Raw genomic sequence first — 23,889 nt, forward strand, 5'->3', positions numbered from 1 at the left:
CCCTGGGGTCGGGCGAAGCGGAGTTCGTCGTCTTCTGGGGCTGAGCCCGAGTCCGAGCCCTAGGTCGGGCGGAGCGGAGTTCGCCGTCTTCCGGGACTTAGCCCGAGTCCGAGCCCTAGGGTCGGGCGGAGCGGAGTTCGCCGTCTTCCGGGACTTAGCCCGAGTCCGAGCCCTGGGTCGGGCGGAGCGGAGTGCGCCGTCTTCCGGGACTTAGCCCGAGTCCGAGCCCTGGGTCGGGCGGAGCGGAGTTCACCATCTTCCGGGACTTAGCCCGAGTCCGAGCCCTGGGTCGGGCGGAGCGGAGCTTCCAATGATGCCTTTGGCAGGGCCTGACTGCCCGTCAGTCTCACTCTGTCAAGTAGCACTGCAGTCGGAGTGGCGCAGGCGGCGCTGTCCTTCTGTCAGACCGGTCAGTGGTGCGGCGAAGTGATGGCGGTCACTTCGGCTCTGCCGGGGGGCGCGCGTCAGGATAAAGGTGTCAGGCCACCTTTGCGTTAAATGCTCCTGCGACTCGGTCGGTCGGTGCGGCGATTTAGTCAAGGTTGCTTCTTAGCGAAGGCAGGGCCTCAGGCGAGTCGGAGATGTGTCCGTCGTTGGAGGGGGGCCTCGGGCGAGACGGAAATCCTCCGGGGTCGGCTGCCCTTGTCCGAGGCTAGGCTCGGGCGAGGCACGATCGAGTCGCTCGTACGGACTGATCCCTGACTTAATCGCACCCATCAGGCCTTTGCAGCTTTATGCTGATGGGGGTTACCAGCAGAGAATTAGGCGTCTTGAGGGTACCCCTAATTATGGTCCCTGACAGCAGGCCTTCAGCCGGGCCATCCGACGGACGCCGTTCCCGACCCGGTTCCGACCCCCGACTACTATCACAAAGTACTCGGGGGAGACGAGACTGGAACTGTGGCTCGCGGACTACCGTCTGGCCTGCCAGCTGGGTGGAACGGACGATGACAACCTCATCATCCGCAACCTCCCCCTGTTTCTCTCCGACACCGCTCGCGCCTGGTTGGAGCACCTGCCTCTGGGGCAGATCTCCAACTGGGATGACCTAGTCCAAGCTTTCGCCGGCAATTTCCTGGGCACGTACGTGCGCCCCAGGAATTCCTGGGACCTCCGAAGCTGCCAACAGCAGCCGTGAGAGTCTCTCCGGGACTACATCCGGCGATTCTCGAAGCAGCGCACCGAGCTGCCCAACATCACCGACTCAGATGTCATCGGCGCGTTCCTCGCTAGCACCACCTGTCGCGACCTAGTGAGCAAGCTGGGTCGCAAGACCCCCACCAGGGCGAGCGAGCTGATGGACATCGCCACCAAGTTCGCCTCCGGCCAGGAGGCGGTCGAGGCTATCTTCCGAAAGGAGAAGCAGCCCTAGGGCCGTCCATCGGAAGATGCCCCCGAGGCATCAACTCAGCGTGGCGCCAAGAAGAAGGGCAAGAAGAAGTCGCAAGCGAAACGCGACGCCACCGACGCGGACCTTGTCGCTGCCGCCGAGTATAAAAACCCTCGGAAACCCCCCGGAGGTGCCAACCTCTTCGACAAGATGCTCAAGGAGTCGTGCCCCTATCACTAGGGGCCCGTCAAGCACACCCTTGAGGAGTGCGTCATGCTTCGGCGCCACTTCCACAGGGCCGGGCCACCCGCGGAGGGTGGCAGGGCCCACGAATCTGATAAGAAGAAAGATCGCCAAGCAGGAGAGTTCCCCGAGGTCCGCGACTGCTTCATGATCTATGGTGGGCAAGCGGCGAATGCCTCGGCTCGGCACCGCAAGCAAGAGCGCCGGGAGGTCTGCTCGGTGAAGGTGGCGGCGCCAGTCTATCTAGACTGGTCCGACAAGCCCATCACTTTCGACCGAGCTGACCACCCCGACCATGTGCCAAGCCCGGGGAAATACCCGCTCGTCGTCGACCCCGTCATCGGCGACGTCAGGCTCACCAAAGTCCTCATGGACGGAGGCAGCAACCTCAACATCATCTACGCCGAGACCCTCGGGCTCCTGCGTGTCGATCTGTCCTTCGTCCGAGCAGGCGTTGCGCCCTTCCATGGGATCATTCCCGGAAAGCGCGTCCAGCCCCTCGGACAACTCGACCTTCCCGTCTGCTTCGGAACACCCTCCAACTTCCGAAGGGAGACCCTGACGTTCGAGGTGGTCGGGTTCCGAGGAACCTACCACACGGTGCTGGGAAGACCATGCTACGCGAAGTTCATGGCCGTCCCCAACTACACCTACCTGAAGCTCAAGATGCCGGGCCCCAACGGGGTCATCACTGTCGGCCCCACGTACAAACACGCGTTCGAATGCGACATGGAGTGCGTGGAGTACGCCGAGGCCCTCGCCGAGTCCGAGGCCCTCATCGCTGACCTGGAGAGCCTCTCTAAGGAGGTGCCAGACGTGAAGCGACATGCCGGCAACTTTGAGCCAGCGGAGACGGTTAAGTCCGTCCCCCTCGACCTCAGCGGCGACGCCTCCAAGCAGATCCGGATCGGCTCCGGGCTCGAACCCAAATAGGAAGCAGTGCTCGTCGACTTTCTCCGTGCGAACGCCGACGTCTTCGCGTGGAGTCCCTCGGACATGCCCGGCATACCGAGGGATGTCGCCGAGCACTCGCTGGACATCCGAGCCGGAGCCCGACCCGTCAAGCAGCCTCTACGTCGATTCGACGAGGAGAAGCGCAAAGCCATAGGCGAGGAGATCCACAAGCTAATGGCGGTAGGGTTCATCAAAGAGGGTGTCATCAAATCAAGATGAAAGAGTCCGACCAGCTCGCGACTTCTTTCATCACACCCTTCGGCATGTACTGCTATGTCACCATGCCGTTTGGCTTGAGGAATGCGGGTGTGACGTACCAGCGGTGCATGAACCATGTGTTCGGCAAACACATTGGCCGCACGGTCGAGGCCTACGTCGATGACATCGTAGTCAAGACGAGGAAAGCCTCCGACCTCCTTTCCAACCTTGAAGTGACATTCCGATGTCTCAAGGCGAAAGGCGTCAAACTCAATCCCGAGAAGTGTGTCTTCGGGGTGCCCCGAGGCATGCTCTTGGGGTTCATCGTCTCCGAGCGGGGCATTGAAGCCAACCCGGAGAAGATCGCAGCCATCACCAGCATGGGGCCCATCAAGGACTTGAAAGGCGTACAGAGGGTCATGGGATGTCTCGCGGCTCTAAGCCGCTTCATCTCACGCCTCGGCGAAAGAGGTCTACCTCTGTACCGCCTCTTGAGGAAGGCCGAGTGCTTCACTTGGACCCCTGAGGCCGAGGAAGCCCTCGGGAACCTGAAGGCGCTCCTCACGAAGGCGCCTATCTTGGTGCCCCCAGCTGTCGGCGAAGCCCTCTTGGTCTACGTCGCCGCGACCACTCAGGTGGTTAGCGCCACGATTGTGGTCGAGAGGCAATAAGAGGGGCATGCATTGCCCGTTCAGAGGCTAGTCTACTTCGTCAGCGAGGTACTGTCCGAAACCAAGATCCGCTACCCACAAGTTCAGAAGCTGCTGTACGCGGTGATCCTAACGCGGCGGAAGCTGCGACACTACTTCGAGTCTCATCCGGTAACTGTGGTGTCATCCTTCCCCCTGGGGGAGATCATCCAGTGCCGGGAGGCCTCGGGTAGGATTGCAAAGTGGGCGGTGGAAATCATGGGCGAGGCGATCTCGTTCGCTCCTCGGAAGGCCATCAAGTCCCAGGTCTTGGCGGACTTCGTGGCTGAATGGGTCGACACTCAGCTACCGACAGCTCCGATCCAACCGGAGCTCTGGATCATGTTCTTCGACGGGTCGCTGATGAAGACAGGAGCCGGTGCAGGCCTACTCTTCATCTCTCCCCTCGGGAAGCACCTACGCTATGTGCTACGCCTCCATTTCCCGGCGTCCAACAATGTGGCCGAGTAGGAGGCTCTGGTCAACGGGTTGCGGATCGCCATCGAGCTAGGGGTCCGACGCCTCGACGCTCGCGGTGACTCGCAGCTCGTCATCGACCAAGTCATGAAGAACTCCCACTGCCGCGACCCGAAGATGGAGGCCTACTGCGATGAGGTTCGGCGCCTGGAAGACAAGTTCTACGGGCTCGAGCTCAACCACATCGCTCGGCGCTACAACAAGACTGCGGACGAGCTGGCTAAAATAGCCTCGGGGCGAACAACGGTTCCCCCGGACGTCTTCTCCCGGGATCTGCATCAACCCTCCGTCAAGATCGACGACACGCCCGAGCCTGAGGCACCCTCGGCCCAGCCCGAGGTACCCTCGGCCCAGCCCGAGGCACCCTCGGCACAACCCGAGGCACCCTCGGCTCGGCCCGAGGCGCCCTCAGTTCAGCCCGAGGTACCCTCGGCCCCCGAGGGCGAGACGCTGCACGTCGAGGGGGAGCAAAGTGAGGTCATGCCTGATCAAAACTGGCAGACCCCGTACCTGCAATATCTCCACCGAGGAGAGCTACCCCTCGACCGAGCCGAGGCCCGGCGGGTGGCGCGGCGCGCCAAGTCGTTCGTCTTGCTGGGTGATGAGAAAGAGCTCTACCACCGCAGCCCCTCTGGCATCCTCCAGCGATGCATCTCCATCGCCGAAGGTCAGGAACTCCTGCGAGAGATACACTCGGGGGCTTACGGCCATCACGCAGCGCCTCGAGCCCTTGTCGAGAATGCTTTCCGACAAGGCTTCTACTGGCCCACGGTGGTGGCCGACGCTACCAGAATTGTCCGCACCTGCGAAGGGTGTCAATTCTACGCAAGGCAGACCCACCTGCCCGCTCAGGCTCTGCATACGATACCCATCACCTGGCCTTTTGCTGTGTGGGGTCTGGACCTCGTCGGCCCCTTGCAGAAGGCACCCGGGGGCTACACGCACCTGTTGGTCGCCATCGACAAATTCTCCAAGTGGATCGAGGTCCGACCCCTAAACAACATCAGGTCCGAGCAGGCAGTGGCGTTCTTCACCAACATCATCCATCGCTTCGGGGTCCCGAACTCCATCATCACCGACAACGGCACCCAGTTCACCGACAGAAAGTTCCTGGACTTCTGCGAGGATCACCACATCCGGGTGGACTAGGCCGCCGTAGCTCACCCCACCAAATGGGCAAGTAGAGCGTGCCAACGGCATGATTCTACAAGGGCTCAAGCCTCGGATCTACAATGACCTCAACAAGTTCGACAAGCGATGGATGAAGGAACTCCCCTCGGTGGTCTGGAGTCTGAGGACAACGCCGAGTCGAGCCACGGGCTTCACGCCGTTCTTCCTAGTCTACGGGGCCGAGGCCGTCTTGCCCACAGACCTGGAATACGGCTCCCCGAGGACGAGGGCCTACACCGACCAAAGCAACCAAGCTAGCCGAGAAGACTCGCTGGACCAGCTGGAGGAGGCTCGGGATAGGGCCTTACTACACTCAGCGCGGTACCAGCAGTCCCTGCGACGCTACCATGCCCGAGGGGTCCGGTCCCGAGACCTCCAGGTGGGCGACCTGGTGCTTCGGCTGCGACAAGACGCCCGAGGGCGACACAAGCTCACGCCCCCCTGGGAGGGGTCGTTCGTCATCGCCAAAGTCCTGAAGCCCGAAACGTACAAGCTGGCCAACAGTCAAGGCGAGGTCTACGACAACGCTTGGAACATCCAACAGCTACGTCGCTTCTACCCTTAAGATGTTTTCAAGTTGTTCATATACCTCGCTCCCACGCAAAGTTTAGTCATCAAGGAAGGGTCGGCCTCGCCTCGGCAAAGCCCGACCCTCCCTCGGGGGCTAAAAGGGGGAACCCCCTCTGCGTCGAAATTTTCCTTGAAAAAAGATCTTTTCTGCCAGAATGTCTTTCGTGCTTTTTGACTACTTCGAAAGTGGATCCTGAAAACGACGGAGTACACGTAAGCAGCCAAGGCTGACCGAGCCGAGGGACTCCTACGCCTCCGGGATACGGATACCTCACTCATCACCTTCTGCGATAAGTAACTCACGTTCGGATAAGTGATTCCGCGGACCGAACAAGTCTTCACGCTCGGAAGCTCTTCTGTCGGAGCGATTCTTCGAGCCTTCTCGACTGCGTCGGTGACAGAGCCCCATGGACGGGTAAGAGTGCGCGTAAGCGGCAAGGCCGACCGAGCCGAGGGACTCCTACGCCTCCGGGATACGGATACCTCACTCATCACCTTCCGCTAGAAGCAACTCTCGCTCGCACAAACATTTTTGTTACCGACAAAAAAGTCCAGATACTCGAAACAAGAGGAAAAGAGACGCAGCTTTACAACACGACGAGGGTGTGTTTTGGCCTCGGCGGCCGCAGGAAACACACGCTACAAGACAATCCGATCCTGCAGGCTCGGATCCTGACGCTTGAAGGGAGCAGCAGCACCCTCGGCGTCGACAACACCTTCGGCGAGGTCCGACCTAGCCTTGGACGGCGACGCGGTCCGAAGATCTCCACTCTGAAGGACGGCGTCATCACCAAGCCCGGGCCATCGCTGCTAGGGTCTTCTCCGGGAATCCGGCTCGGGCAGGCGGCTCGACTGGTCACCCCGAGGCCTCGGCCGGCTGTCCACCGTGGACATCAGCCCGACCCGAGGCCTCGACAGGTCAATTCCGGCGTCGGTTCCGCTAACGGGCAACCCGGCCAGGCTCCGGCCGACCAGGTCTTCTTTTCGGGCCAACTCTGCCTTTGTTCATGCTGACACCGCTACCCCCGGCCTCGGCTCATCGAAGGGCGGCAGAGGGGTTCCTTTAACTGAGCAAGAGAAGCCTCGGGCAACAAGGCCGACTGAGCCGAGGGACTCCTACGCCTCCGGGATACGGATACCTCACTCGTCACCTTTGCATGGGGCGACTCACACTTGGTGAAGCGGTTCAGACAACCAACAGGCGAGTCTTAATGCTCGAAAATGAGGAAAAAACACGGCTCCGTGCCGAAATTACATACATGTTCAGGCCTCGACAGCCACAATGAACAAAAACACTGGCATTCAAAGTGCCATTACAAACGGAACTCCGGTTCCACCTCCGCAGGTACGAACAACCCCACTCGATGGGGGGGCCTGCGGAGCAACAGAAGACCGACGAACGGCGCGCCGTCGCCCGCTCCAGCAGCGGCGACGACGACTACTTCTGCTCCGGGGCCGAACAGCGGCAACGATGACCTCAGGGCGGATGCTGCTGCCAGGAGGCCCCCGCCCATGCCCAAACTCGTGAGGCAAGGACGGGCAGAAGGCCGTAGAGTTGGAGATCGGTCCGTGGGCGGCCCTGGCTGTCTCGCTGGCGGGAGAACCTCTTCCAGCTGCCGTGGCAGAAGACGGCGCCGAGAGCGGCTCCGAAGCCACTCGCGTCCGAAGGCCAGGCACGCGGTAGCTGCTGGTGCCACGGACAACAACCGCCCTTCCCCCCGATCACTGAGGGAAGGAGCGGGCCGCCGCCCACGCAGGGGCCGACCCCAACTCGGCACACTCCCCTCCCCAGCCCTGGTGATGAAAATCCTTGAGGCTAAGGGAGGGGCAGAGGCCGTAGCCCGGCTCGCTTTCCCCCACCATCAAACTGGAGGTCACCGTCTTGGGTGACCGCCGGCGGAGGGGTGCAGCCGGGCTGCATGATGAAAATCCTAGAAGCCGAACGATGGCTGAAAGGTACCAACTCCCACGGAGTTGCGTTCCTCCAACGACGAGGCAGAAAGACGGCGGGTATCCCCCATCCGGGGGCTTGGAAGGTGGAAAGACACGATGCATAAGGGAGCGCGAAGACATGGTCGCCTTCCAAGGGGGTCACCCTCCTTTTAAAGGCGACTCTCCCTACTTGTGTCCCCAGCCGTTGCGGGCTGAGTCTTCTCCAACACGCTCCAAGGTCCTCCCCTGCGGCGCAGGGGCTGGGTCCCACACGTCATGCAAGCCGGCTCAGAGCAGAAGAAGCCAAACCGCCGTGCGCGGTGCGCACGACCGCCCAGCGGTTACAAGCGACTCTCCACTTTTGCCCAGACCAACGGGCGAAAGGGGCGGGCAGCCATGCAGGCGGCATGCAACCGCGCCAAGTGGGCGCGCTTCTCTGACTCCCAACACGCCCAGCATGGAGGCCCAGGCCCACGCGTCATGCAACCGGCGTGCCGAATGCTTCGTGCATGCAACTGCACCGCCACTTGCGCCACCACCGCGCCTCCTCGACTGTGGAACCAATACCGCGACTCGAGGCGACCCAGCGCACGACCCAGCAGCGCCAGCCTAGCGCGACGGTCAATGCGGCCAAAAACGGGCCGGCAGTAAAGGCGGTGGCAGGCGGGCAGGAGCAGCGGTCACGTCGCCAGCCAAGCCTACGTCCCATCCGGGGGCAACGAGAGAACCCTCTCTCACGGCGTGAAGACAACGCGCCCGTGTTCTGTTCCTCGAATGGCTCGCGCACGCGCAACGGCCGCCCCGCCAACCACTCGCCCCGTCGCATTAACTCTGCGGCGGGACAGGCGGCGCCTCTGGCAGGAGAAGCGGGCGACGCTTCGCCTTCGCCATAATGACCGCGTCAGAAAAGGTACGCCGCGTCGTTCGATTTCGTATCCTTTTCCTTTTTCCCTCTTTCTCTCTCTTGCAGCAGGGACCGGGAAAGGGGGATACCCCGAAAAGGATCCTTCCCTGTGAAGGAACCAGGCTCCGAGCCTCCCTACTGATCAGAGGTTCGAAGGCTGGCCCCTCGGAAGGGTTCGACAGCCGCCTTAGGTCGCGTGGGCCCTACACCCACTACTGGTCAGAGGTTCGAAGGTCGGCCCCTCGGAAGGGTTCAACGGCCGCCTCAGGCTACTCGGGCTCCGCGCCCACTACTGATCAGGGGTTCGAAGGCTGGCCCCCGAAGGGTTCACAGTCGCCTCAGACACAGAGCGAGGGATGACCATGGGTACGTTCGATACATAACCAAGGCTCGGGCTGCGCTCCCGAGGTACCCTAGGACATTTTCGAGACCAGCAGGAACGATCTTGTAACGGAATCCCATCAGAGGGAGGCATCGAGCCCTCGGACCCCGTCGCCAGGAGACCGGGTCCGGCAGATCACCCGCATATAATTTTGGGCGTGCCTCTGGGCCCCTAGCCGACCCCTAACGAATGGGGCACGGACGTCCACTCGGATTACCCGCCTGCAGCTCACCGGAAACACCATGTTCGGCGCCCATCGAGGGCAACATGGCGCTTTCCCCCTCCTCCTTGCGGAAAGGCGACGCAGGGGCGTATGTAAAAAAGTCGAGTCTGTCCCTGATCGCCCTCTCGCCCTGTGCAGAGGCTCGGGGGCTGCTCTCGCAAACCTGGCTCCGGCCGAACCGTTGACAGCGTCAACATACCAGCCCGAGAACTTGGGACCCGACCGTACACCCGGGCTACGGCCAGCTCGCATGAGGGAACGATCAGACCAGCCGAAGCGTTACGCGAGGCATTAAGACCTCGAAGGAGTGAAACCACTCCTCTGAGGCCTCGGGGGCTACACCCGGCGGGTGCGCTCGCGCGCACCCACCGGAATAAAACGCAACCGAGAAAGGCTGGTCCCCTTGCAAAAAAGTGCGATGAAAGCCTCCAAGAGAGTGCTAACACTCCCTTCGAGGCTCGGGGGCTACTGTCGGAGACCATAATTAGGGGTACCCTCAAGGCTCCTAATTCTCAGCTGGTAACCCCCATCAGCATAAAGCTGCAAAGGCCTGATGGGTGCGATTAAGTCAGGGATCAGTCCATTCGAGGGACTCGATCACGCCTCGCCCGAGCCTAGCCTCGGACAAGGGCAGCCGACCCCGGAGGATTTCTGTCTTGCCCGAGGCCCCCCCTCCAGCGGCGAATATATTTCCGGCTCGCCCGAGGCCCTGTCTTCGCCAAGAAGCAACCCTGACCAAATCGCCGCACCGACCGACCAAATCGCAGGAGCATTTAATGCAAAGGTGGCCTGACACCTTTATCCTGACGCGCGCCCCCCAGCCGGCAGAGCCGAAGTGACCGCCGTCACTTCGCCGCTCCACTGACCGGCCTCACAAAAGGACAGCGCCGCCTGCGCCACTCCGACTGCGGTGCCACTTGACAGAGTGAGACTGACAGGCAGTCAGGCCCAGCCGAAGGCACCATAGGAAGCTCCGCTCCGCCCGACCCAGGGCTCGGACTCGGGCTAAGCCCCGGAAGACGGCGAACTCCGCTCCGCCCGACCTAGGGCTCGGACTCGGGCTAAGTCCCGGAAGACGGCGAACTCCGCTCCGCCCGACCCAGGGCTCGGACTCGGGCTAAGTCCCGGAAGAAGACGAACTCCGCCCCGCCCGACCCAGGGCTCGGACTTGGGCTCAGCCCCAGAAGACGATGAACTCCGCTCCGCCCGACCCCAGGGCTCGGACTCCGCCCTGGCCTCAGCCGACGGTCTCCGCCTCGCCTGAACCAGGGGCTCGGACTCGACCTCGACCACGGAAGACAGACTCGACCTCGGCCTCGGAGGAGCTTCCACATCGCCCAACCTAGGGCGCAGACCAGCCACGTCAACAGGAGGCGCCATCATCACCCTACCCCGAGCTGACTCGGGCCACGGGGAACAAGACCGGCGTCCCATCTGGCTCGCTCCACCAGATGGGCAATGATGGCGCCCCGCATATTCTGTGATGACGGCGGCTCTCAGCCCCCTTACGGAAGCAAGAGGACGTCTGCAAGGACTCGACAGCCCCGACAGTTGTCCCTCCGCCAGGCTCCAGCACTCCTCCGACGGCCACGACATCACACCAGCTGGGTGCCAAAATCTCTCCGGCTGCCACGACGGCGTGTACTTAGGGCGCTAGCTCTCCTCCGCTAGACACGTAGCACTCTGCTATACCCCCCATTGTACACCTGGATCCTCTCCTTACGCCTATAAAAGGAAGGACCAGGGCCCTCTTAGAGAGGGTTGGCCGCGCGGGGACGAGGACGAGACAGGCGCTCGCTTGAAGCCGCTCGCTCCCTCTCCCGCGTGGACGCTTGTAACCCCCTACTGCAAGCGCACCCGACCTGGGCGCGGGACGAACACGAAGGCCGCGAGATTCCCACCTCTCTCACGCCGGTCTCCGGCCGCCTCGCTTTCCCCCCTTCGCGCTCGGCCTCGCGCTCGACCCATCTGGGCTGGGGCACGCGGCGACATTCACTCGTCGGCTCAGGGACCCCCCGGTCTCGAAACGCCGACACGGCCCATGGGCGAGCACGAGCACGATCCGTTTAAGACAGGCACGAAATGGCCCATATAGAGGCACGAAAAGGCCCATATATTTATTAAAATCACACTTCATTCGACACTTTCATGTACTTGATAAAGAACACAGCTAGAAATATTGTTAGTTAGATGTTTTTTGTAGCTTTGAATTAGAGTATGTGATGTAATTTTATTTTTGTTATGAACATTAGATAATAAACTGAACTTACAAACTTTATATAGAGTTGATTATACTCTTTTTCTTTCTAACAAAATGATTTGTAGACGAGGTAGTCATTATATAGCTATGGTAACTTAATACAAATATTAAGTTTGCTTTTGGTCAAATTTATTTGTCTTATCTTTTATTTGTTTTATTAAATTTGTTTTGAATTACGGGCTCTGACGTGAATTTCGGACCCTGATGTGAATTTCATGCCAAAAACTGAATTTCGAGCCAAAAATCGAATTTCGGGCTCTAACGTGAATTTCGGGCTTTTATAATTTCGGGCCGCCCAAAATGAGCCCGGCACGTTTAAACAATTACGGGTCGGGCCGTGTGCCGAGGGCTAGGCCCATGGGCCGGCCCGGCATGGCTCGAAATTCAAACGGGTCGGGCCGGCCCGAAATTCAAACAATACGGGCCTTTTCGGGGTTGGACCAGGACGGGCCGGGCAGCCCGAATATACACTATACTTGTCATGGATGGATGGAGTTCCATAATTTCACGTTTCAGACTCTAGTAGATGTCTTCAATTTTATTTTGACATATAGAGTTCTTTTTTTAAGTACGGCAGGAAGATCTTAGATCTGTCTCAAGATAGATAGGAACTTGAGTCCATGTTCAGAAATAATGCGGCGGGTCGGACCAAACCAAATTCATCGTGCTTCGGGCTAAATCAAATCCAAAACCAAATTCACCATGCTCCGGGCTAAGACTAAACGAATTTGGGTTAAGGAGGCCTCAAATTTTTCTAGGTCACACTGTGTCAGTCTAAAAAATAGAAACAATGACTTAGTTGGCCCTAAAGCACGTCGTATTTTTATTGGACCATGTCGAGCCATATATCACATAAAATCTAAATATTACAACCAAATAAAATCCATAGCTTACTGCATTAAAAATATTAAACAATGCTAACATCATTTGACCACATAAAGTTTAAATATTACAACATTACTACATTAAAGATAATAAACAATGCTAACATCATTTGACCACATAAAGTCTAAATATTATAGTATTACTACATTAAAGATATTAAACAATGCTAGCAACATTTGATCACATGAAATCTATATATTATAACATTACTATATTAAAGATATTAAACAATGCTATCATCGTTTGACCACATAAGACTAAATATTACAACAATGTAAAGTCTATATCTTACTAAATTAAAAATTGCAATATAAACTTTATTTCCGCCCCATATCTGCAGGCTGTACCGGAGGCTGAATGGACTAAAATTTAAGACTCGATATAAACCCGCCTTCGGCTAATGCTTTGTGTTTTTGTTCCTGTTTTTTTGGTCATGCTGTTAAAAAAAAGTCAGGTCCTTTATAGAAAGGCCGAAGCGCTGAAGGCCCCTATTGGGGAGCCGCAAGATTAATGCTGCCCCCGACATTAGTATCGCGGAGGAGGCTCCGGGGGATACTAGTAGGAGACACCGAGATGGGGTCCATGGACATGGGTGGCTGGGCGCTGCAAGGGCTGCACACTGGCCCCCGTCGGCGGTAGGAGACGCCGGCCCCAGGACGACGGGAGGATCGGAACGCCGCAGGGGCTGGGACTGGGAGCGTGAGATCGTCGGTATGAAGAATTGAAAACGGCAAACTTCATAAATTCCGACAAACGATAAATCAAATTACATGCATGTTTAGTACATAAAATCTATGTCAATAGATGCCATTTCGTAAATAAATCTTTTAATCTGCAATTGATGCTGTAGCAATTGATATATCGGAACAGAAATTGACGGTAAAAGTCCACTGATAAAGACTTCTCTACACCTTAGATTATCTTCATAATTTCACGTTTCAGACTCAAGTAGATGTCTTCAATTTTATTTTGACATATAGAGTTTTTTTTAAGTACGGCAGGAAGCTCTGTCTCAAGATAGATAGGAACTAGAGTCCATGTTCAGAAATAGTGCGGCGGGTCGGACCAAACCAAATCCAGCGTGCTTCGGGCTAAACCAAAATCTAAATCAAATCTATTGTGCTATGGGCTAAATGGACTCGGGTTAAGGAGGCCTCAATTTTTTTAGGTCATACTGTGTCAGTCTAAAGAGTAGAAACAGTGACCTAACTTAGCCCTAAATAGGGATGGACATTCGGTTTTTTCTAAACTTCGGTTTGGTTTTTTGGTTTTAAAAAACTTCAGGTTTTTAGACATTAGAAACCGATCGGTTTTCTAAAAAAATGAAAAACCAAGAAGTTCGGTTAGACATTACCAAACTTATACTCAAGACAATACATATAACAAGTTTACATAATAGATTATCATAATTTTAAAAAATAAAAATTATATAGATATAAATATTTAAAAATACATCATACATCACATACAAATAAGTGAATAATAATTTAATTGTATCACACATTTAGTTCACGTAATCGTATAGTCAAATTTGAGAATTGATAGCCAGGACGACGGGAGGATCGGAACGCCGCTGGGGCTGGGACTGGGAGCGTGAGAACGTCGGTATGAAGAATTGAAAACGGCAAACTTCATAAATTCCGACAAACGATAAATCAAATTACATGCATGTTTAGTACATAAAATATATGTCAATAGATGACATTTCGTAAATAAACCTTTTAATCTGCAATTGATGCTCTAGCAATTGATATATCGGAACAGAAATTGACGGTAAAAGTCCACTGATAAAGACTTCTCTACACCTTACAGAATCGTCGACAAAATAACCCATTCATTCACACGGTACAGCTGTCTTTGCAAAATACATCTTATTAGTATTTCAGAAAACGAGCTACCAGCAGATGGGCATCGAATGAGCTCCACAGAGTTCGTCAGAGCAGCCTAAAATTAAAATCAGTGACAGAGAGATCATATGGCTAACAGCGCAAGCAGCCCACACACTTGTATGCACGAGTTGCAATTTCTCAAAATATCATTTCGAGTAAGATATGCGCCCATAGTAAACCTCATGTTCAAAAAGAAAAAAATACACAAGCCGTCTCATTTCCTGAAATCAACAGCGCACATCAAAACCTCAGATCAGCATATCGAGAACTAATGTAAGTGGAGGGCCATATGGAGAGTCCAAAGATGAAAAGCCCACTATCATAACTCCACTTGACAACCAGAGATGTTCCTGACAAAAAAAAAATCAACTCATTAATAAGAAAAGAAGCAATTATCAGGAATAATTTCAACTCAAACTCCAGAATGCACTTTTGCCCGGGAAAACCTCAATTGTCATAAACCACCACAAATACAAGTTACTAAACACAAGCTGTATATAAGAAAAAGTTGCTGTTGGACACAATAGATTATCTTCATAAAAACAATAGTTTGCAGGAGCTATGCCCTGACTTCCACTGTGAGTGAAGCAAAGAGCTGTCGAAATTCGTTTGATTTTGCTCCTACAACAGCTTGTACAGTCAGTTAGGGCTAGTTTGGGAACTCCATTTTCCCAAGGGATTTCTATTTTTCCAAGGGAAAATGAACTAATTTCCCTTGGGAAAATGGAAATCCCTTAAGAAAATGGAGTTCCCAAATTAGCACTTACAAGAAATTAGGAAAGACAACTAGGTGGTGCATGTTGGTGCTAGAACATAAATCAAATTGTTTCGAATTTGGTCACTCACAAACTGCATCTGCACTATTGATTCAAAATAATCTAACAGGTGGGAATGTTGTTACTTTTAAACTATTTTGATTCACGACAGGTCTGTAGTAGGTTGCGCCTCTAGTTTTTCTATCCTCTCTCTTCTGATGTACGTTGTTATGGTCGCTAGATCGGTGAGGGATTGGAGAGGGGTATCGATGGGCAGGAAGGTCGGCCGGGGGCCTCTGTCCACGGCCGAGCAAAACAAGGGTTTCTCCCTTCTAATTCTTGCCTACTTTATTTCTCATCCATTGATTACATAAATAGGCCAGCTGGCCGCCCCTATCTAGCTAGAGATCCTTATCTCCTTAAAACTCTCCTAAAAACTCTCAACAACTACTAATTGATAACCTTCCTAGATAATCTCAACTAATCTCCTAGATAATCTCAACTAATCTTCTAATCTTATCTCTAACTATCCTTATCTAATCCCCTCTTGGAGGGCCCATGGCTGCTGCTGCCGCAGCCCCTCCATGGGCCTCCTTAGGCCCTGACATACGTTCTTACTTCTTAGAATGAAACACAAGCTATCACACAAATGTCCTTTACAACATTTTTTCTTGGCTTCTTGAACCACCACACTAACATGAAACACTTAATTTCTCACGATCACCTACTTCTACAGTTAAATAAACATAATCATGGAAAAAATAATCTAGCTCATAATGGCCTGTGTACTGCTAATGTACTATGAGACATAACATGGAAGCTGCTTAATTTAATTTGCTCCATACTATCTACAAGTTACTGATTTAACGTCGAATCATATCAAAACTCACCACAATACATCAAAACAATTCTTTTATTCAGTCTTCTTCTCCTTGGCTGATTGCCCAGCCCTGATAACAATGGTATTTATGTGCCTCGATATTATACTGTGCGCTACGCCAACCTTTTCATCAACCTGATCCTGATACTTCTCATAGAGTGGTGGAACCAACAGAGAAAGCATTACACCTAGAAAAAATGATAAGTTTAGTACGGACTATGCACATTGAGCTATCATAAAAGAACAGTACATCCATGAAGAAATAATTTACAGAACTCACCAATGTAAATGAGTGTAAGAAAGTTGAAGAGCATTCCAACAAATGAAACCAGCCACAAAATCAATATCACCTTTTGAACCAAGGAGAACAGGAAAAAGGAAGAGCATATATAGTTAGGAAAAAAATATACAATAGAGAGTGTGATAAACTGAGAAGCTCAAAGAAAGAGAGAGACCTTTATAAAAACTTTCCTATTTCTCTTGATGGCGATGTCATGACCGACAGCCAGCAGCCTATTGATCCATACAAGAGCATAATCTGCAGCCTTTTCAACAACTGCATCTGAAACCTCAAGGTTAGGAAGAGGTGGAAGAGGCCTGTGGAGGAACAAAAAAAAACCAATTAAGTTTAGTGTACAACTCTGATTGGACAACACAAAGATTAGTTACATTACAAGTAAATTGTACATTGCTGACCACAAAATATCATGCAAGATCACAAAAATCTAATATCAATTAGGGACATTGCAAAATGAACACCAAATCAATTCCAAACAATGAGAAAATCTGATTACATTGCTTAAAATCAAATGCTGTTAACTTCTATCAAGTTAAACAGATCATACACAATGACTTGGTGCTACGAGTTGCTGAAGCATAATATGAACAATTATCAACTTCAAAAGACAAAAAAATAAAGGCGTAGAGCACTCAGTACAGGGTAATGACATAAAACACCTAAACCTGCCTTGTATAAGGGATAGTATAACATTACTAAAGGCTATGGTCCTATGGATAGAAAAGCCACATGCTAGTGGATTGGAGTATCCAGCTGTTATGTTAACTTACTTAAAGTAAAGCCAAGTCTTCCCTTTGCAGCGAAGGGATCATGTAATGATAGTACTCCTTTTCAAATTATAAGACATTATGGCTTTGATTCATTGCTTTTGTTATGTATGTAGGCACAGTGTGTATCTAAGTGCATAAGAAAAGCTATGAGGGTGTACAAGATTACTAATGTAGTGAAAGTGAAATGGACATGCTCTAAGAAAAGGGTAAACAAGAGGATCCCCTGACTACTTAAAAGATAAACAGGGGCGACGGCAGGGGGGCACAGGGGGGCAATGTCCCCCCTAATGCTCCCCTAATTCTACAGGATATCTTAGGTTTTTAGCTAATTTTTATGTAAATAGTATAAAAAATGCTTCTAATAGCCCCCCAAATTTAATTTGGTCCCCCCTAATTTTGAATCCTGGCTTCGCCCCTGAAGATAAATGAAGCCTTAACGATAATTCCTCTTAGGGCCCGTTTGTTTCGTTGGAATTGAATTCCATTTTAATAATTATAATTTAGACAAAACTAATTAAGTTTTTATATATTTATATATGTAATATAATTGTATATTATCCTAAATCATATGAGAGATAGTTATATAGTACATTTATGTTATAGAGGCGCAAGTAGAAGAGTATGCTATAAGTTGTACATCGGAAAATTAGCATGTAAATCTATAGAATCAATTTCCATCTCTCACCCTGTGAATTTGAGATAGTCTTATATGATAACTTTGGAAAGTGGTGGAATGTCACATTCTAAAAAAATAGCCTATTCAGTTAGTAAGATTCCAATTCCTCGAAATGAAAGGAAACAAACGGGACATTAAGGATTATGTCCAGATTATTAATATGCATTAACGATGCAACGCAGTAAGCTACTGAAAGGAAGGAACACGCTACATCCAAACTGACGGAGAATTATCCAATGTTGTAGCAATCCATCACAAACTACTCCCAATTCATTAAGAGCCCAAGCACCACGAGAACAAAACAACCAAAGCAAAGCAGCCAACATTTCGATATCAGATAACAGACAAATTTGCTCCAGGGAAGAAGCGGCTAGGTTAGGCTAACCCCACCTGTTAAGCAGCAAAGCGGACTTGGCCCAGAAGAAGAGGATGGCGACGAGGAGGAGCAGGGCGTTGGACAGGACGGAAGGGAAGCTGTAGCCCGCGCGCTCGAAGACGAACCAGACCGCGGTGGCGCCCACCACGGCCGCCGCCGAGGCGTTCCTCCGCCTACACAGCAGCAAGTCGGCGACTGGAGCGGGTCCCCACGCGAGAAAGGGTAGGAGCAGTCAGGGATCAGGCGATCAGCGGGTATTCCGTGGGAGGGAGAGCGATTTTAACAATACATGGCGTTGCCGGAGAGAGGAGGGGGGCGCGTACCTGCGCCGCCGCCGAGGAGGGCGTGGAGAGATCGCGGGCCGGTGGCCATGCGAGATCGACGGGGCTAGGGTTGGGACGAGGCGTGGACGGAGAATCTTTTTTTCCAGTTTGGCTGTTTTGAAGCGGGGTAGGTCAGTGGTGAGCACGCGCGAGCTGAGACGACGAGTCTACTACACACCAGATGAGATCTGTGCCTGTGCCAGTGTGCCACTCGCCCACTCGGCCACTCCCGCTGCTCTTGCATTGGGATCGACCGCTAATTAGTCGTTGACATGTGGGCCACAGCACGGTAAGGTCACCTTTGTTTCTCATCATAACGGGCCCTTTGAAACAGAGGAAATATAGAGGATTTTTGAAGGATTCATTACTTACAAGAAAATTTCCTGCGTGAGTCTTTGGAACACAGGATTCAATCCTTTAAAATTCCTATGAATTGCTTTCCTCCATTCAAATTTTGGAGGAAAATAACAAGACCTCTAACCTCTTAGAGCAACTCCAATAGTTATGTAAATTTGAGCTCTCTAAATCACAAATTTAAGAAGTTGTTAAATATCTTTGGAAGTAAAAAAAAGTGAGTTCTCCAATAGTTCTCTATATATAGGTTGTAGTTTGTTTTGTATCTATCCACATAAAAAGTTAAAGTCACAAATGTCATTGATTATCTTCATTATCTACACAATGCGGTCAACATTTTTATTTAGGGAGTTGCTAAATAGTTGCCAAATGTAGAGAGGAAATGAGGTTAGATGAGGTTAGATGAGAAATTGTTAAATTTAAAAAGTTCATTTAGAGAACTGTTGGAGATGAGTTTTGTGTTAACTACCAAAATCATTGATTTACGAAGTCTATTAAAGAACCATTGGAGTTGTTCTTAAGCCTTTTTTGAGATGGAGGATTAGTAAAACATATGGATAGGAAAAATATAGGAGTAGAGTTGTATGTATGGGTGGAAACGAGTCGAGCTCGGCTCCCTCATCTAACGAGCTCGAAAAAGCGGCTGGGCTCGCGAGCCGGTTCACCGAGCCTAGCCATAAATGTAAATTTGCTCTCTAAATTATGATATAAAATCTTATAAATAATTTAATAACATATTTTAAATTAGTAAAATAGATATATTACTAATATAATATAGAAAATATATTATTTTGTATAATAATCTCGAATAACATAAATTAATTGTCTATTGAGTACTAATATTATATGCTAATTGGGATTTTATGTAATAAATTATTGTTGGGTCGAGCCACGAGCCAGCTCGCGAGCTGCAGCGAGCCGAGCCGAGCCGAGCTGGCTCGCTCTTTTCACGAGCCACAAAAACAGGCTCGGTTTGGGCTAGTTCTGACCGTCGAGCGGAGCTGCTGCGAGCCCGAGCAAGCTCGTCGAGATCGAGTTTTTTCCATCCCTAGTTGCATCACTACAGAAAAACAATTAATTCCCGTCGGTTTCAGGCCGACGGGCGTCCCTTGTCGGGGATAACGTTATCCCCGTCGGCGGCTGACGGGAATAATTAATTCTCGTCGGCTAGATAGTGGCCGACGGGAATTACGGCTAATTCCCGTCGGTTCTGCTGGCCGACGGGAGTAATTAATTAATTCACGTCGGTTTCCTAGGCCGACGGGAGTTAGTTATTAATTCCCGTCGGCCCCACGTGGCCGACGGGAATTAACTGGGCCGACGGGAGTTAGTAGTTAATTCCCGTCGGTTCGACCATAGCCGACGGGAATTAACTGGGCCGACGGGAATTACTGTATACTGCTACAAAAACAACACTAAATTATGTCACTATTTCTGCACACATAACATATATCAAACATAATCACATATAACAGCCACATTACAAACACATGTAGAGATACGACATCCACAAACACATGCATTTAGACATAGTGCATTTATAATTAAAACATCCACCAACGTGTACGACATAGTATTCAAACATAACACCCACCAACATCAAACAACGAGTACGACATAGTATTGAACATAACATCCATCAACGAGTACGACATTTCAAACATAAGTTTAAGTGTTTAGAGATAACCACCACTTGGGTGGTTAGAGCTTTGACCGCTGCCGCCTTCACCACCAGGAGGAGGGAACGCGAATAGCGAGTCAACAAATCCAGTCCCTACTGCTGGATCAGACCCACTGCCACCCGCTTCAGGCGTAACCTATGCAAGTTAGCAAATATCAACACGTTAAATGCAAATATCAAAAAGTATACAAGTGTATAAATTAATGGAGAGTTATCAAACGTACCCTATCTCCAGGTGCAGGTATATGTGTCGGAGGGGTGGTGAACTGTGGTGGTGGAACTGGTGTGTTTGCAAATTGGCTCCATTGTGGTGGCGGTGGAAAATTTGATGTCATGCCCTGTTGCTGCATTAACTGTTAAACACATATGTGTTACTACTGAAGATGTTGTATTGAAATATAATAATTTAGAGTTCGGATTATGTGTACTCACTTGATACATCGCTTGATTATGAGCATTGCAAGCTTCCATAAATTCGTGTTGTTGTCTCATCTCTTCACGCATCCTCATAATCTCCAACTCCTGCTCGTTCGGTCGACGAGAGCATGAGCTACGGGAAGATGAACCCGTCCTCTGAGATCTCACCGACGACGAGTCAATGAATCCGTCGAAGAGTGCGTATCTATAAGTGATTCAAAAAATGTTATTACTGCATAATCAATTTAGTGTCAACCATATAATTTCATAAGTTAGAGCTTACCGTCCATGCGCTTTGCCACCACCACTTGCGTACACCACCGAGGGATCCACCGGTTCATGGCGCCAGTCGTAGTCAGGGCCATGGCGACGAACCATCTCCTCCCCATATGCCGCCTATACATCATTCACAACCTTACAAATGCAGGAATTTATATACTTTGAACGTTTGAACTTTTGAGCCAAAACTCACCAAGCGATCCGTGGCTGTCTGGCTGCAGAGCTGGTCAGGGTTGTTCGGGTCTGGTCCTTTGTGGCCCTCCTGGTACACCTCAATGTCACTAGGCTTTTGGCCACTCGTAGTTTCCTGTATAAACAAAAAACATTCATAAGCAATCGTATTATTTGTTGATCGACATAGAAAGATCAAACTTACCATTCTTTTAGCTTTTCGTATCATGTCGTCACCGCCAAACTTGTGGTTAGGATTGGTTCCTCGACATTGTCTGTGATGCGCTGACGCTTTCTAGAAGCCTTCGGAAGCCCAATATCGACACCAAGCATAGTACGCATCAGGCACGGGCGCCATCCATGGAACCATCACCTGCACACACACAATGTTACATATTATATCAATCACAACAATAAATATAAAGGGTAAAACAAATTGAATACTAACCTCACGATATTGATCCCCAGTCAAATATATCTTTGAGGACCCTTCCTTTTTATTCAAGGGACCTGCTTCTTCTGGATGCTTTTGAAAATACAGGTTTGTAGCCTGAATTCTCGCATAGTATATAGCATCCTTCACCAGCTTCTTTGCATTGTTTTGCAAGACACGTTCAGCGTGCCCCATGTAATCCTCTCCGTCAGGCAACCGATATCGAAGCTACAACATAAAGAATACAAATACAATGGTATAAGTCATAGATTTACCATATTAAGAAACATAACAAAAATAATAAAGAATTCATACCCAAAAGTCATTACGCACAAGTCCCTGTCTGTCGGTGTGGTTTCGTTCCTTTTTAAACTTGTACTCATCCCAGGTACTGACGAGCACCTCATCCTCGGTATCACCGTTTGACACCTTCACTATACCAGGGTAGTGAAGGCGACAAAGAGAACCCAACGTAAGGTTAACCTGAGTGTGGTGTCCCTTGCCGTCGAAGGACAGGTCCTCCCAATTCCTGCATTACACAAAAACATTAATAATACACATAATAGTTATATGAGATAAGTTAATATATTACACTCACCGATCTCCATGTGGCATGATTAAAGTCCTATCAGCCTCTCGCTCTATCGTGTGACGAGGCTTTACTGAGTGGCTTTTTCTTGAGCGACGTGAGCGTGTCGCTGAAGAGCCTCCCGAGCCATCATCCATCGGGTTGTCAGCCGGTTCGCCCTGTTGGCCCCACTGGTCCCACGCCTGTTGCTGCTCTCTCTGGTGGTCCCACTGGTCCCATGGCTGGTGATGCTGTGCGGCCTGGTCCCATGTCCCGTGCTCCACCTCCTCATTGTGCTCCACCTCCTCATTGTGCTGCTCAGCCTCATTGTGCTGCTCCTCCTCAATGTGCTGCTCCTCAGTGTGTTGCTCATCCTGGTACATACAACTCAAGATTTATTTGTAAATATGTAAATAAATTTATTTGTACAAGATATGTTACCTCATCTCCATGTACCGCGCTCAACAGCTCTCGACGTCTGCTGCTGCTCGAAGAACTGCCCTGAAAAAGGCCCAGGCCCTTGAACAACCCTTTCACTGACTTCTTTGATTTTGGCGGCATCCTGCATAAAAAATAAGAAATTATTCATTAGTGCATCAAAAATGACATAATACTTAAAATATAAACAAATGAAATAACAAAACAACTTTACTTGTTAAATATCATCAAAATCAGGATCTATTTGTTCTCTTCTATGCAGAGGTCGCCATGTAACTTTTCTCCTAACAGGTTGTCTTCTCCGCCTCTCGGGAAAAGTTAAGTCGTTAACGTCTGCGACTAGTGAATCTAATGCCGGTGCAGGATCAATATGAAAACTAGTTGGCAACTCTTCTTCTTGAAACACCTCATCAACCTGCTCAAGGTGACCAATTTGATATTCGTCCTCACCAGGAGTGTATAGGCGTTCGCGGGGATTTACATTGTACACAACCCTCCATTTAGACAACTTTTTGCATGGATATGTCGAGAAATAAACTTGGTCTGCTTGATGGGCAAGGATATACGTGTCGTGTCCTTGAAGCAATTTCTCAGGTTGGATCTGTGTCATCCCAAATTCGGTCCTATAATACTTCGGGTCATACCATTTACACTCAAAGAAAACTAGCGCTAAAGGCTTATTTCCAGCAAATGTAATCTCGATTAAATTTTTGATTTTCCCGTAATAGCAGGCTTCGTGTCCTTCCATGTCGGTTGCCCTAGTAACGACTCCACTATTTTGAGTGGCGGCCATAGGATGACTTGATTCGAAAATGCTTGAACGAAAGCGATATCCATTGACGTCGTAACGTCCATAGCTTTTGGCAGTTACGCTTCCAATAGATAACTGACGTAAGTCATCATTCAAATTCATTTCCTCCCCAAACTGTCGATCATGCCACAAAGCATTAGCAAATTCTATAATATTAGTTAAATGAAATTAGCTCTCGGAGCCACATAATTAAGACTTACACGGTCCCGAAGCCACATAATGAAATTAGGTCGCCCATGCATACCATCGCGTCGCAATTTGTCTATGTCTCTCGCTGTTGGCCTACCGAGACACCTCATGTTTTGTTCATCAAACTCGCTGTCAAATATTATTGTATGACATGAGATATTTGATAACATAAACTAATTCACATATGAACAGTTTAAGAAAACAAGTCTTACACAAAGTATTTCTCCACCTCAGGCATATTTGTGAACATGTACAGTAAAGCAGACTTCCGTTCTTCCATACTGAGGTGATATGCCTTGGGTGGACCAACGGCTTTGCCGTTTGTCTGAAAAATCGAAAGATCACTACACGGAGGCATCTCTCG

The 23,889-nt window shown here is 50.7% G+C and overlaps 1 protein-coding gene across 1 annotated transcript; it reads right to left on the reverse strand.

Annotated features, from left to right (window-relative positions):
* Window positions 1-14,025: 14,025 nt before the first annotated feature.
* LOC100273152 (uncharacterized) lies at window positions 14,026-18,245 on the reverse strand. The gene is made up of 6 exons (NM_001147599.1): window positions 18,185-18,245; window positions 17,876-18,056; window positions 16,197-16,338; window positions 16,022-16,091; window positions 15,752-15,929; window positions 14,026-14,456 (listed from the first exon to the last, which is right to left on the reverse strand). The coding sequence occupies exons 1-5, from the start codon at window positions 18,231-18,233 to the stop codon at window positions 15,775-15,777; spliced, it is 597 nt and encodes a 198-aa protein (NP_001141071.1). The 5' UTR covers window positions 18,234-18,245; the 3' UTR covers window positions 14,026-14,456; window positions 15,752-15,774.
* Window positions 18,246-23,889: the final 5,644 nt, after the last annotated feature.

Source organism: Zea mays, chromosome 2 (genome assembly GCF_902167145.1).
Source record: "Zea mays cultivar B73 chromosome 2, Zm-B73-REFERENCE-NAM-5.0, whole genome shotgun sequence".
Taxonomy (NCBI): Eukaryota; Viridiplantae; Streptophyta; class Magnoliopsida; order Poales; family Poaceae; genus Zea; species Zea mays.